We start from the raw sequence: 13,866 nt of genomic DNA on the forward strand, positions 1-13,866 counted from the left end.
TGTTAGAGTCTTGTGCTCATTTGCTGACATGCTTAGATTTGATAATGAGATGGAAGGACTCTTAATAGGCACATACCTTCAATAATTGTATTTTGCAATCAGAAGATGTTTTTCACTTTAGACAGAAACTAATTTTTATGTACATTTAGACTTTTTGAAAAATCTTGCCATGACAATAACAAAAATCACTTGGAAGTGAAATATTTTAATGAGTAATTTCCAGAATATATGAAGCAGATTTGAGTTGTTGACCTGTTCCTTTTCACTGGTTCCTGCCTTGGGAATAATTAAGAGCCATAGGACCTCGAAGTCAGGGTTGAGGCTGCCTTTCTCCAGCCTACTCCAGTCATAAACTTGCCAGATCTCCTTTCTACACCAGAAATAGGTCAGCTATCAGATCAGATGCCTTTTGTGACTCCCTTTTCCCTAATAATTGCAATAGCAATAACTATAGCATCATAATTAGGATGATGATGATGGCACCAAACACTTCTCCAGCTCAATTTGCCAGCTAGTGCTTGGCTATTTAAATATGTTAACTCATTTGTTCTTTATAGCACTCCTGTGAGGTAGGAACTATTACAATGTTTTCTTTTGTAATGGAGGAAACAGAAGGATTAACTGCCTTGCTTTATCACGCAGCTACTGGTAAGGATATAGTCAAATGAGGATTTGAACCTCATCAATTTGGCTATAGGAGCTGTGGTCCTAACTACAGATCAGTCTATCAAATAGACTAAGCCAGAGGTTCCCAAACTTTCAGTTCATGGCACCTTTGGGGTGTCTAAATTTTTTTTCATGATACCCTATAGGCCAAAAGAAATGCTTAACATATTTCCTAACAAATGTAATAACCATTTGAAAAAAAATAGTGTATACTGAATTGAGAGATTCTTAATGTTTTTCATTAAATAAGCACAGTTACTAATGGGATGTATATGGTTGTTGACAACTTGAAACCTTCTCAAACCTTGGAATTAGCTTGGACAGACCACTTCTTCTCAAAGATAAGCTGTCAGTGAAGGGAATGTTGAAACTGTGAGCTATCTAATGTTGAAACCGTGAGCTGTTTTGGACTAGTTGCTCATGTGATACCTGACAATATGGAGTGTTTCTGCATATTTCATTAACTTAGAAAATTAAAACTATCCCATAGTACCCTGTAAGTTTGATATGGTGCCCCAGCAATGGGAACATGGGTCTAAACTCTTGCTCTGCAGAAATAACAGTATGTGGAGCAACAGGTTTTTTTTTGTTTGTTTTTTTTTTTTGTTTTTTTTTTTCCTTTTTTTGTTTTGTTTTGTTTTGTTTGAGGGAGGGAGAATCTTAAGCAGGTTCCATGTTCAATGCAGAGCCTGACAGGGCTTGATCTCATGACCCTGTGATCATGACCTGATTGAAGTCAAGAGTCGGACACTCAACTGACTGAGCCATCCAGGAATCCCCTTCAAGTTTTTTAATTTTGATGAAGTTAAATTTACCCTATTTTTGCTTGTACTTTTGTTGTTAGATCTCAGAAACCATTGCATAATTCACAGGAAGATTTGTCCCTGGGTTTTCTGTAGTCTTTGCTCTTATATTTAGGCTTTTGGTCCATTTAGAGTTTATTTCTGAATATGGAGAAAAAAATCCTGCTTTTCTTTTTTATTTAATTCCAGTATAGTTAACATACAGTATAGTATTCGTTTCAGGTATACAGTATAGTGATTCAAGAATGCTGTACATTACTCAGTGCTCATCATGATAAGTATATTCCCCTCCCCTCTGGTAATCATCAGTTCTCTGTAGTTAAGACTGTTTCTTAGTTTCTCTCTCCTTTTCCTTTGCTTTTTGTTTTGTTTCTTAAATTCTACATTGAGGGAAATCTTGGTATTTGTCTTCCTTTGACTTATTTTCACTTAGCATTATTAAGCTCTCGCTCCATCCATGTTGTTGCAAATGGCAAGATTTAATTCTTTTTTGTGACTGAGTAAATATTCCGTAGTATATATGTATTGTAGTATATATGTATACCACATCTTCTTTATCCATTCATCTGTTTGTGGATACTTGGGCTGCTTCCATGATTTGGCTATTGCAAGTAATGCTGCATTAAACATAGGGGTGCATGTATCTCTTTGAATTAGGTTTTTGTATTTTTGGGGTGAATGCCCAGTGTGTGGTTACTGGATTGTAGGGTAGTTCTGTTTTTAACTTTTTGAGGAACCTCTATACTGTTTTGCTACAATGGCTGCTTTGGTTTGCATGCCTACCAACAGTGCATGCTGATTCCTTTTTCTCCATATCTTCGCCAACACTTGTTGTTTCTTGTGTTTTTGATTTTAGCCAATCTGACAGGTGTGAGGTGATAGTTCACTGTGCTTTCTGATCTGCATTTCCCTGATGACGACTGATGTCTTTCCTGTGCCTGTTGGCCATCTGGATGTCTTCTTTGGAAAAATGTTTGTTCATTTCTTCTGCCCATTTTTTAATTGGATTATTTGTTGAGCATTGAGTTGTCTCAGTTGTTTATATATTTTGGATGCTAATCCTTTATCAGATCCGTCATTTGCAAATATCCTCTCCCATTCAGTAAGTTGCCTTTTAGTTATTTCCGTTGCTGTGCAGAAACTTTTTATTTTGATGTAGTCCCAATAGCATGGTTTTGCTTTTGTTTGCCTTGTCTCCTTGTCTCAGGAGACCTGTCTAGAAAAATGTTGCTGTGGTCAATGTCAGTGAAATTACTGTGCTCTCTTCTAGGACTTTACTGGTTTCAGGTCTCGTATCTAGGTCTTTAATCCATTTTAAATTTACTTTTGTGTATGCTGTAAGAAAGTGGTTAATTTTTAGTTTCCTTCTTTTGTATGTAGCTTTCCCAGTTCCCAGCACATTTTGTTGAGGACACGATCTTTTTCCCATCACATATTCACTCCGGCTTTGTTGAATCTTAATTGACCGTATCATTGTAGGTTCATTTTTGGGTTTTCTGTTCTGTTCCATTGATCTATGTGTTTGTTTCTCTGCCAGCACCACATTGTTTTCATTACTAGAGCTTTGTAATATGACTTAAAGTCTGGATTTGTGATAAATCCAGTTTTTTCCTTTTCAAGATTGCTTAAGCTATTTTGGGTCTTTGTCATTTCCTACAAATTTTAGGATTGTTCTAGTTCTCTGAAAAATATTGTTGGTATTTTGATAAGGATTGCTTTCTGTCTGTGGATTGCTTTGGGAAATATGGACATGTTAACAATATTTATTGTTCCAGTCCATAAGAATGGACTGTCTTTCTTTGTATCTTTAATTTCTTTCATGAGTATTTTATAGTTTTCAGAGAGTAGATCTTTCATCTCTTTGGTTAGGTTTATTCCTAGGTATCTATTGTTTCTGGTGCAAGTGTAATTGGGGTTGTTTCCTTAATTTCTCTTTCTGCTGCTTCATTATTGTATAGAAATGCAACAGATATCTGAACATTGATTTTGTATCCCATGACATTATTCATTTATAGTTCGAGTAGTTTTTGGGCAGAGTTTTTAGGATTTTCTTTATATAGTATCATGTCATCTGCAGATAGCGGAAGTTTAACTTCCTCCTTACCAATTTGGATGCCATTTATTTCTTTCTGTTGTCTCATTGCTGTGGCTAGGATTCTAGCAGTACTTGAATAAAAGTGGTGAGAGTGGACATCCCTGTCTTGTTCATGACTTTATAAGAAAAGCTCTCAGTTTTTCCCTATCGAGTATGATGTTTACTGTGGGTTTTTCATATGTGGTCTTTATTGTGTTGAGGTAATGTTCCCTCTAAACCTGCTTTGTTGAGGGTTTTTTTTTTATCATGAATGAATGTGCTTTGTCAAATACTTTTCTGCATCTGTTGGTAATGATCATATGGATTTTCTCCTTTCTGTTATAGATTTGATGTATCATATTGATTGGTTTGCAAATATTGAATCACCCTTCCATACTGGAAAAATATTCCGGTTGGTTGTGGTGAATGATTTTTTTTTTAAATTTTATTTTTTATAAACATATATTTTTATCCCCAGGGGTACAGGTCTGTGAATCACCAGCTTTACATACTTCACAGCACTCACCATAGCACATGTGGTGAATGATTTCTTACTGTAATGTTGGATTATTTTCCATTACTCAGTCTTCTTAGTACCTCTGTATCTCTCACCCTGTTATTTATTCTGTCATGTGTTGTATTTTTAATTTCAATGATTGTGCTCTTCATCTCTGATTCTTTTTTATCTCTGTGTTAAGGGTCTCACTCATGTTTTCTACTCTTGCCTGAGGTCCAGTGAGTATCTTGATGATCAGTACTTTAGATTTTTTTTTTTTTAAGATTTTATTTATTTATTTATTTGACAGAGATCACAGATAGAGAGAGAGAGGAGGAACAGGCTCCCTGCCGAGCAGAGAGCCCGATGTGGGGCTCGATCCCAGGACCCTGGGACCATGACCCACCCAGGCACCCCAGTACTTTAGATTTTCTATCAGACATATTACTTCTTGCTGCTTCACTTAGGTCCTCTGTTGTGATTTTTGCCCTATTCTTTCATTTGGGACATATTCCTACTGTCTTTTCATTTTGCCTAACTCTGTTTCTGTATTTTAGAAAAGTCCATTATGTCTCTCGTTCTGAAAGTAGTGGGCTCTTTTAACAAGTTGGTTGCTGGTCCTCTTCCACAGGGGATGAGCAGCCACTGCTAAGATAGGGCTGGCTGGCTGTGGCTGCTCCCCAAAGTGCAGGCAGGCAGGTGTGCAGGTTGTACGTGTTGGTCCTCTTGCACAGGGGAGGTGTAGCTTCCACAGGGCTGCCGTGCAAAGCGTGTATGTGTGGAGGTGGTGCAGTTTTAACTGTGTGTGTGTCCTCTACTGGAGTTCGGGTGAGACAGTGTTGGCAGGGTTTGCACAGGTTGTCTTAGGGAGGGGAGCCGTAGCCCTGGAACTAGAGCAGTCCTGACTGGAGCGATTGGGGCATGGTGTAAGCAAGTTCGTGAGTGCCGATGCCCTGCTGGTTCCCACAGGTGGCCATGTGATGATGCTGGGAGAGCTGGTGCGGGAGAGAAACCGCACCTGTCAGATCCTTTGTTCCTAGAGAAGTTCTTTGGTGAGCTCTGACATTAGCAACTAACTCTCCCTCCTCTGTGCCCCCAAAGGACTTTTCAAGCTGCTGCTGCAAGTTGTAGCTCTGCGAGCTGTTTCCTATGCTGTTTCATTAAGGACAGGGACTTGGCTTCCTATTGCCCTCTGGGCTTTATCATATTGAGCCTGCTGATTTTTAAAGTTCCAGAGGATTGAGGTGTCCCCACTGGTTTTAAGAATTCATGAAATTTGACTCATCTAATATTCAGAGCCAAATGTTGTGGGGATTCATCTTCTTTTCGTAGGCCCCTGGTGTTGATAGTTGTTTCTTACACGTCTCTGTTCCTGTGGCTCCCTCTGGTAGCCAGACCTGCAGGTTGAGCTCACCACCACATCTCTGCTCTTCCTACCATCTCCTGTGTAGCCTTTCTCTACATTTTGTTTTGGAGTTTGTCCTGCCAGTCTTGAAGTTGTTTTTTGGGTTATTTGCACTGACATGTTATCTGGCCTGGGGCAAGGTGAATATAGGGTCCTCCTACTCTGCATCTTTGTTGGAAGCCTGCTTTCTCTCTTTTTTAAAGATATTATTTATTTATTTATTTATTTGACAGAGACAGAGCAGAAGCAGGGGGAAGCAACAGGCAGAGGGAACGAGCGAAGCAGGCTGTCCGCTGACAGGGTGGCCTGGGACTCCATCCCAGGACCCCGGGATCATGACCTGAGCTGGAGGCAGACACTTAACTGAGCCACCCAGGTGCCCCTGCTTTCTCGTTTTTAAGTGTGTGTGTGTGTGTGTGTGTGTGCGCGCGCACACACACACACACAAAATGAGACTTTATACGAATTGGCTACTCAGAGAACTTATGACAGTTTACGGTTTTAAACTGAGTAGGTGATCTCTTATTTCATGAGCACTTCTATCATTTAGAATTCTGTTGAGTCCCTCTCCCCTTTTATTAGGTATTAGGTAGTAGAAGATACAGAATCATGGGGTTAGCATTACCAAATTGTATATGGCTTAGAAAGTATAAAGGCAAAAAAAATGAGTTTCTTCCTCCTTTCCCCCTGACGGTTAATATGTTAGATAGGTTGGTTTAAGTCTAGCAGTTTAGCAGCAAACTCTGTTGTTAGCTGATTCATGGAAGCAGTAAATTGGGGTAGGCTATATTTTTCATCCCTGGAAAGTGGAGTTTTATTACGAGTATCTGTCATCAAGAGTTTTGATAGTTAAGCATCAAGACCTTTCTTTCTTTTTTTTTTTTTTTTAAAGATTTTATGTATTTATTTGACAGAGATCACAAGTAGGCAGAGAGGCAGGCAGAGAGAGAGAGGAGGAAGCAGGCTCCCTGCTGAGCAGAGAGCCCGATTCGGGGCTCGATCCCAGGACCCTGAGATGATGACCTGAGCCGAAGGCAGAGGCTTCAACCACTGAGCCACCCAGGCGCCCGAAGACCTTTCTTTTCTTTTCCATTATTCTTTTCGATAGCATTTCAGAATTCTAAAATTTGTTCTCAGAGATAAATAAGGAAATTGTATTCATTGTCATTACTTTATATGTAGTTCTTTAAGCAAATTCATTGTTTCAAGTATTGCTGCTGGAAGGACCAATCTGGCAGCTAGAATACTGTGGCACAGAATCAACAATTTATTGTCAACATAATAGGTTTAGCTGATTCAACTAGATCGTCTTACTTCTTTGTACCTACAGACTTAAAACCACTCTTAATTTTAGTTATTTTGTAGACTTAATTCTTTAAGTATGAAGTCTTCTATTCCCCAGTTTTTCAGTCCCTTACTAGGCTAGTTACCTATCTTGTTTCTGTGCAGCGAGTAGTTTCCTCTTGATGTACAGACTCTTTGTGATCAGAATGTTTTAAGTTTTGACTGGTTTTTATTGTTAGTAGTACAGTTTAGCAGTTAAATAAAAAATCACCTCAAATAGGCCATGATGGAGACCACAAGGTATCACTTCCATGTACCCTCTACCACACTTCTTAAGATTTTATTTATTTAGGGGTACCTGGGTGGCTCAGTTGTTTAAGCAACTACCTTTGGTTCAGGTCATGATTCTGGAGTCCTGGGATTGAGTCCTGGCATCGGGCTCCCTGCTCAGCAGGGGGTCTGCTTCTCCTGACTTCTCCCCTCATGCTCCCTCTCTCTCATTCTCTCTCTCTCAAATAAATAAGTAATTTTTAAAAGATTTTTATTTGACAGATATCTAGAGAGAGAACACAAGCAAGGGGAGTGGTAGAGGGAGAGAAAAACAGGGAGGGAGCCTGACATGGGCTCGATCCCCAGTACCATGAGATCATGACCTGAGCCAAAGGGAGATGCTTAATGACTGAGCTAACCAGGTACCCCTCTACCATACTTTACTGACCCAAGAGCTATTTTGAGTTTGGTGTTAATTAGGGTCAGGGTCAGTCTTTATCAGTAAAAAGAGTTGTAACCTCTTTTAATTTTACTGAAGATTAGAAGGGTTTTTTTTTTTAAAAACTCTGTTTCCCAGTTTGCAAAACTGAGTAAAGGAAACAGGAATTATTATAATGTTACCACACTGAAAAAATATGTACATAGTGGGTTATTTAGGAGGGAATCCTATGTAAGCAAAAATATTTTCTTATGTGATAAATACAAAATAAAAAAGAGGCCCTACCCTTTCTTGGACCTTTCAGGAAGGGATAATCATCAAAATAATAGCCAAGTAACCTCCCCTACCTCCCCCCCCCCCCCCCCCCCCCCCCCCCCGGCAAGATAAATCAGTTTGTTTTTTGGTTCATTTGAATTTCACACCACATACATTTTCTTAGTACCTCTTACGTGACAGACTTGACTACTTAGCCCATTAATAGCAGCTCTGGAATAAGCATAACTACCTGGCCATATAGGGACTTCCATCAGTCCCTGTATGCCTGCTGATCTCTTTACAGACTGTTGGTTCATAACACAGCAGCTAACAGAGCTGCTCAGGAATAAAGCAGATGGGCTTTTGGGAGATGTGACTGCTCTTGATATGAAGTGAGTCTGTATTTGGCTATTGATAGCATACAGATCTCTAAAAAGTGACCACAGTGGGGCAGGTGTCTGGTTGGCTCAGTTGTTTAGGTGTCTGGCTTCTGATCTCAACTCAGGTCTTGATCTCTAGGTTGTGAGTCAAGTCCCATGTTGGGGTCCACATTGGATGTGGAGCTTACTTTTTTTTTTTTTTTTTAAGTGACCACAGGGATGTGATTTATATAGGTTTTTAGGACTCTTACTGGACAATGTTAGTCAGATATTTAATACTGAATTTCATTCTTTCACAACAGGGTTTTGAACCCTGTAGTTGGTACATTACTTTGCTTTAACATGGTTTTCCAGCTTGATCAGCCTGTGTGCCCAAGAACATATACATGCAAACTCATATTTTACTAGTTTTCTTTTAAAAATTGCTGTATGTCATGCAGTGGGATGTATGTTTTCAAAAGAGGAATACTGTCTTGCAGAATTTATTGAATGAGAATAATAGGAAAAATGCAGTTTTTTTTTATGAAAGTGGTCACTTACTGTATGGAATGATAAGGTCAAAAGGTTACCTATATAGAGGTTCAAAAAGTCTATAGATCCATACTTTATTCACACATACAGGTGTGGTGTAGTCTCTGTTCCACTAGTACTGCTTTTTATTTCAAGAAGATAAGACTCAGTCCATTGTGAAATGCTCTGTAAAAATTGACTTTTATACCTTTATGTGAAAATCTGATTACTTTTGTAAAATTTTAGAAAGGGTAATTCTTAATTCCTTTTATTTTGTATTTATATTGTTTCAACGTTTATATTGTTAAATTCAACAGTTTATATTGTTTCAACGTTCCTCAAAAGTTGCAAAATTATTCTTTGCCTAGGAAGAGGAGAATGTGCCCAGTGCTCCTGATCCTCCAAGTCAGCATTTACGTGGGCATGGAACAGGCTTTTGCTTTGATTCCAGGTAATTTTTTTCTTTCCTGTGTAGAATTTGGATTATGTAGATGAGTGGTTCTCAAAGTATGGTCCCTGGAAACTTATTAGAAATGCATATGATCAGGCTGTACTGCAGACCTCCTGAACCTGAAACTCTTGGTGTGGGTCCCAACAATATGTACTTTTTTTTTTTTCCCCTTTTAAGAGAGCATGAGCACAGGGGGTAGGGACTGAGGGAGAGGGAGAAGCAGACTCCTGGCTGAGCAGGGAGCTTGACCTTGGGGACTCTATCCCAGGACCCTGAGGTGACAGCCTGAGCCAAAGGCAAACACCTAACCTACTAGCCACCCAGGCATTCCAGCAATAATATGTTTTACACATGTTCTCAATGATGCTGATGGATGCGGTACTTTGAGAACTGGTGCTAATCAATACTTGCAGTTGTTCAGCTCAAATGAATACACTGTTGGGAGATACTAAGTTCCGTTTATCTTTCTAGTTTTACAGAAGGTATTTTCTGTTAATTAAAAATTGAGGAATTCTTGTTAATAACCTTCATTTTATGTAATAATGCTTGCATTTGGGGGGATTTTAATGAAAATGTTTTTGTTACTTTGTGAAACTCAATTTAGAGGCTTTTATCAGTGGTTTACAGTTGTCAGTAGCAAGTATTTTAGAAGCAGAGGTTTCTGAAGTAACTGAAGACTTTCAAGCTAAGTTATTTAGGGTGAGTTACTAGAAAAATAAAACGTCATATCTTGAGGATCCTGCTATTAGAAATTTTACTTATTAGAAATAATGTAATTCTTTCATTTTCCTATTTCTTGAAGCTTTGATGTTCACAAGAAGTGTCCCCTCTGTGAATTAATGTTCCCTCCCAACTATGATCAGAGCAAATTTGAAGAACACGTTGAAAGTCACTGGAAGGTGTGCCCCATGTGCAGCGAGCAGTTCCCTCCTGACTATGACCAGCAGGGCTTTGAAAGGCATGTGCAGACCCATTTTGATCAGAATGTTTTAAATTTTGACTAGTTACTTTTTATTCTGAGTTAGTAATACAGTTTAGCAATTAAAAAAAAAAATCACCTCAAATAGACCACTATGGAGACCACAAGGTATCATTTCCGCACACCCTCTCTCTGCCATTCTTTTTTGAACAAGTGCTACTTTTGAGTTTCATGTTTGTTACTAGGGTCAGGGTCTGTCTGTAGCTTATCAGTAAATAAAATTGTAACCCCTGTTAATTTTACCAGCTTAAGAAAAGTTTTTCTGTGTTTGTATCTTTATTTATTCCTATTTGCAAAAGTATATGAATAAAGGAGATGGATTATTTTAATGTTACAGGCTGAAAAAATATATGTAGTGTGTCATTTAGCATATTTAGAAGTTTCTGTTGACCTCGTTGATTGAGCATGACTACTAAATATTATGTAACAAAAGTAATTTATCATTAGTCTTGCAAATTCTTTGAATACAGAAACTTCCATAATTTAGCCCATGAAAGGATGGTTTTTTCACTCTCTTTAGAAATGGAAATGCATGTAGAATGAGCTCACGTGCTTGTAGTATAGCACATACCTTTTTATATTTAAAATGTTGCTTTAGGATTAGAAGGCATATTTTGCTAATTTTATGACTAAAACATTTTAGAATGACCTGGATAATTATTTTTAAGCCATCTTGAAGTTGTATTTCTACCTAATGGGAAAATGGAACAAGATAGGTTAGTGCAGTTGTTTCATACTAAATGATCTACTAAATGGTGGTGTTGGTGGCATAAAATCACAGAAAATGTATCCATACCTTTTTCACATTTTCTTGATTAAAAATGTGATGTATAAACACAAATCAATGTGTTATATCTCTGTATAGTATTCTCATTAACATTAAAGAGGACACATTTTTTTTGGAGATGTGTAATTTGGTTGTCAGATTTATTTGCGATAGCTTTTCATTAAGTCTGAACTTTTTTCCCCTTAGTCTGGGCCTTTAAACAAATTTCTGAATGGTGTTTCTCTTAAAATATGAATGTTAAGAATTTACTGACTTTGATTTTGCTGCTTTTGTAGTTACCCAAATATTTAAGCTTTGTCTTAAGCAAATAAGCTTGGATGTTAACCTAATATTCAGTGTGGCGGCGTTTCAGTGTGCTGTGTGTGGACCGCATACACATCATCTTGCTTGTGTTTGTTTCTGAAAGCAGAATTTGTATTGCTGGATTCCTTAAAAATAATTTGGAGCGTAGGGCAAAACAAGCCATGGCTGACTGGAAGGCTCCTTTGAAGACTCCATGTCTGTCTTCTGTTCCTGGGAGATGCAGGTAAAATACGGTCAATGGTAGCATTTTTGTGTTGCATCAGTTAATGCTGGAGCATGCCAACCTTAAAACTATCCTTCAGTGTTAGAGCGGTAACGAACATTAATGAGAATAAAGAGCCATGTTTATTTTGGGTCAGAGGCAGTTTATTTTAAATGTGATTTCATTTACATTTATAAGCAGCTTTTTTGGACAGCAATTTCGATTAAGTTGCCTTCAGTTCTAAAACAAACCTCTGTTGCTTTCAAACTTAATGTGCTCTGTCCCCAGCAAAACATATGAAAATATAATTTAAAGCACAGTTTTCACAGACACGGTACAATACATTCACTATACACGGTATAACAAAATATTCCCGTCCTTACCTGTTTAGTAATACTGTCACAATGAGTAAGTAAATAGAAATCGAATTTGTTTTAGAGTTGAAAGAAACTGAACATGCACAATGACTATTTATGACTGTTTAGCTGTTGAAGTACTGCTCCAGCCTGAATTCTTGCGCTAGAAGGAGCGAAGCTACGTAACAACTGCCGGCCCAAACAATGGCGGTCAATTGCAGGCGGACACGAAATATCCACGTGGGGCCTTCTTATGCACCAGCTAGCTGCTTCTCATGTCTGGATCACCCTTTTGAACATGTAAGATAACACTGTATATTCAGGACCAAGACCACTCTTCAGAGATCTGAGGAAATTTTTAGAGGGCAGTGTCTTTATAAATACTTTAAAATCCCTCATTATGAGGGATTCCCAACTTAAGAATATAGAAGCTTACCCATCTGGCCAGCAGAACGGTCATCTTTCGAACTGTCGGAAAAATTGAGGGAGGGACACCTGCTTCCCATCACATGAGAACATGGGAAGAAAGAAGCAAGTCAAGCTTTGCTTTTCACCAGTTTTGTGGGCAGTTAGCCATCTCAGAGCAATTTTATTGCATAATGAGGCAGTTGGTAAACTCTTGCATGTTTAAGGAATAGCACTTGGGAGAAAAGAACACTCAAGGCATGATGGTATTGTTGGTGAGAAAAACTTCAGGAATGGTCCAGACGTAGGTCACTCTAATGGGTCATATTAGTCACTCTTTGACCACCTGCTGCAAGAAGCACTTAATTGTCAATAAGGCTCAATTTCATATTTCAGCAAAATGTTTTATAAAGCTAAACAGACATTTCCAGTGGGAATACAGACCTCTACAATGTGATGGAAAATGTGCCTTTAAAAAAAAGTCTAAAAACACAATGACCATGAAAAGGAGGCAATAGGGGTCTTAACAAAAATGTTCTCTTTGAAACGTGCTTGGAATTTTATTTGCAACCCACAGTTTGTTAGGACAGTGGTTGCAAGAATTGGCAACACATAAAACAGTGACTCTGTTGGCGATAGAGAACTACAAAGTGCTTTAAAACTTCACCTAAAGATGAAGATAGGACTAAATTTCACACACACAAAATTTGCACTTAAGTATTTCAAAGTGTTTTCTAACAGATTTTAGGGAAAAGTATCTCACTAAACTGGTATCTTGGTCCAGAAATATCAATAGGCATCAACAATCCCTTGCACCCAGCAGGCACTCAATGAATGTGTGTTAAATTAATGAGTGAACTGAATAGATTATTCTGTACAAAAATGCCATTTATAACACTAAAATGATTGGTAAGTCAGATGGCAAGATTTTCAGCTTTTTAAGGGGCAGAAGGATTTGCAAGATAATATAAAACACAGAAAGCACACCTTTTATGTATGTTATTTAAATATGAAAATATTTTTAGCATATTATGTTAAACATTCTTATTTATATTTCCATTACCTAAAGTCTTTCTACTCACAAATACTAACTCCATTATGTAAGGCATGGTAACCAGTTTGATAATGAAGGTATTATTTTGGTTTTGAACATAGTGAGTTGATGTGTTGAAAAACTTCAATCACATTACAATCTTGGAAAAAAAAAAAATCTCAGTGCCAGCCCCTCCCCGCCCCCTCCCCCCAGTTGATATCACTGCAATACAACTAAATAATATGCAACATGCCCTCAATTTTATTGTTTTGGGGGAAATGTGCTGAAGAACCTAGAGCTTTTTTTGTTTAGCACCTTATATCAAAGTAATGAAAATGAGTATGATGATTACATGTGCAAAATGTACAAAATCATTAACTCTACAAAGATACATCATTCCAAAATTACAGAAAAAATTTTAAAGCATGCATTTAATTCTTTAAAGGGTTGCTGAATGCTTCCCCTGAAAAAAGGTGGCTGTTTTCAAAATCAGCAACTGCTGGTGAGGGTTTCTTGGCACAGTTATGACCAGCATGTTATTGCTGCATTTTCCTGATAATCTCAGCCGACACCGGGGGATGGAAATTGATTGTATGGTGCCGCAGGCCCTGAGCTGTCTTGTAACTCTTACCACAACGACATTTGAATGGTTTGCGGACACGAATCTGCGTTCTGTGACCATTCTTAGCGTGGTACTTTATGCCATTCACATTCTGTGGAGAAGACAAAACATCACCTATTAGATGAGATCAAAATGTGTCAGACGGG

The 13,866-nt window shown here is 38.1% G+C and overlaps 2 protein-coding genes across 5 annotated transcripts in view; one reads left to right on the forward strand and one right to left on the reverse strand.

Annotated features, from left to right (window-relative positions):
* Window positions 1-10,916, forward strand: part of TAX1BP1 (Tax1 binding protein 1) — an 80,895-nt gene extending 69,979 nt beyond the window's left edge. For all 4 annotated transcript variants that reach the window (XM_047696115.1, XM_047696117.1, XM_047696116.1 and 1 more), the window contains exons 17-18: window positions 8,951-9,033; window positions 9,836-10,916. In XM_047696115.1, coding sequence (XP_047552071.1) covers window positions 8,951-9,033; window positions 9,836-10,037 — 285 coding nt within the window. In that variant the 3' untranslated portion in view covers window positions 10,038-10,916. The remainder of the gene's footprint in view (window positions 1-8,950; window positions 9,034-9,835) is intronic.
* A 2,595-nt stretch (window positions 10,917-13,511) lies between these two features.
* JAZF1 (JAZF zinc finger 1) overlaps window positions 13,512-13,866 on the reverse strand; it is a 320,585-nt gene continuing 320,230 nt past the window's right edge. The window contains exon 5 of the mRNA XM_047696119.1: window positions 13,512-13,811. Within this exon, the coding sequence (XP_047552075.1) occupies window positions 13,635-13,811 (177 nt within the window). The 3' untranslated portion in view covers window positions 13,512-13,634. The remainder of the gene's footprint in view (window positions 13,812-13,866) is intronic.

Source organism: Lutra lutra, chromosome 11, assembly GCF_902655055.1.
Source record: "Lutra lutra chromosome 11, mLutLut1.2, whole genome shotgun sequence".
Lineage (NCBI taxonomy): Eukaryota > Metazoa > Chordata > Mammalia > Carnivora > Mustelidae > Lutra > Lutra lutra.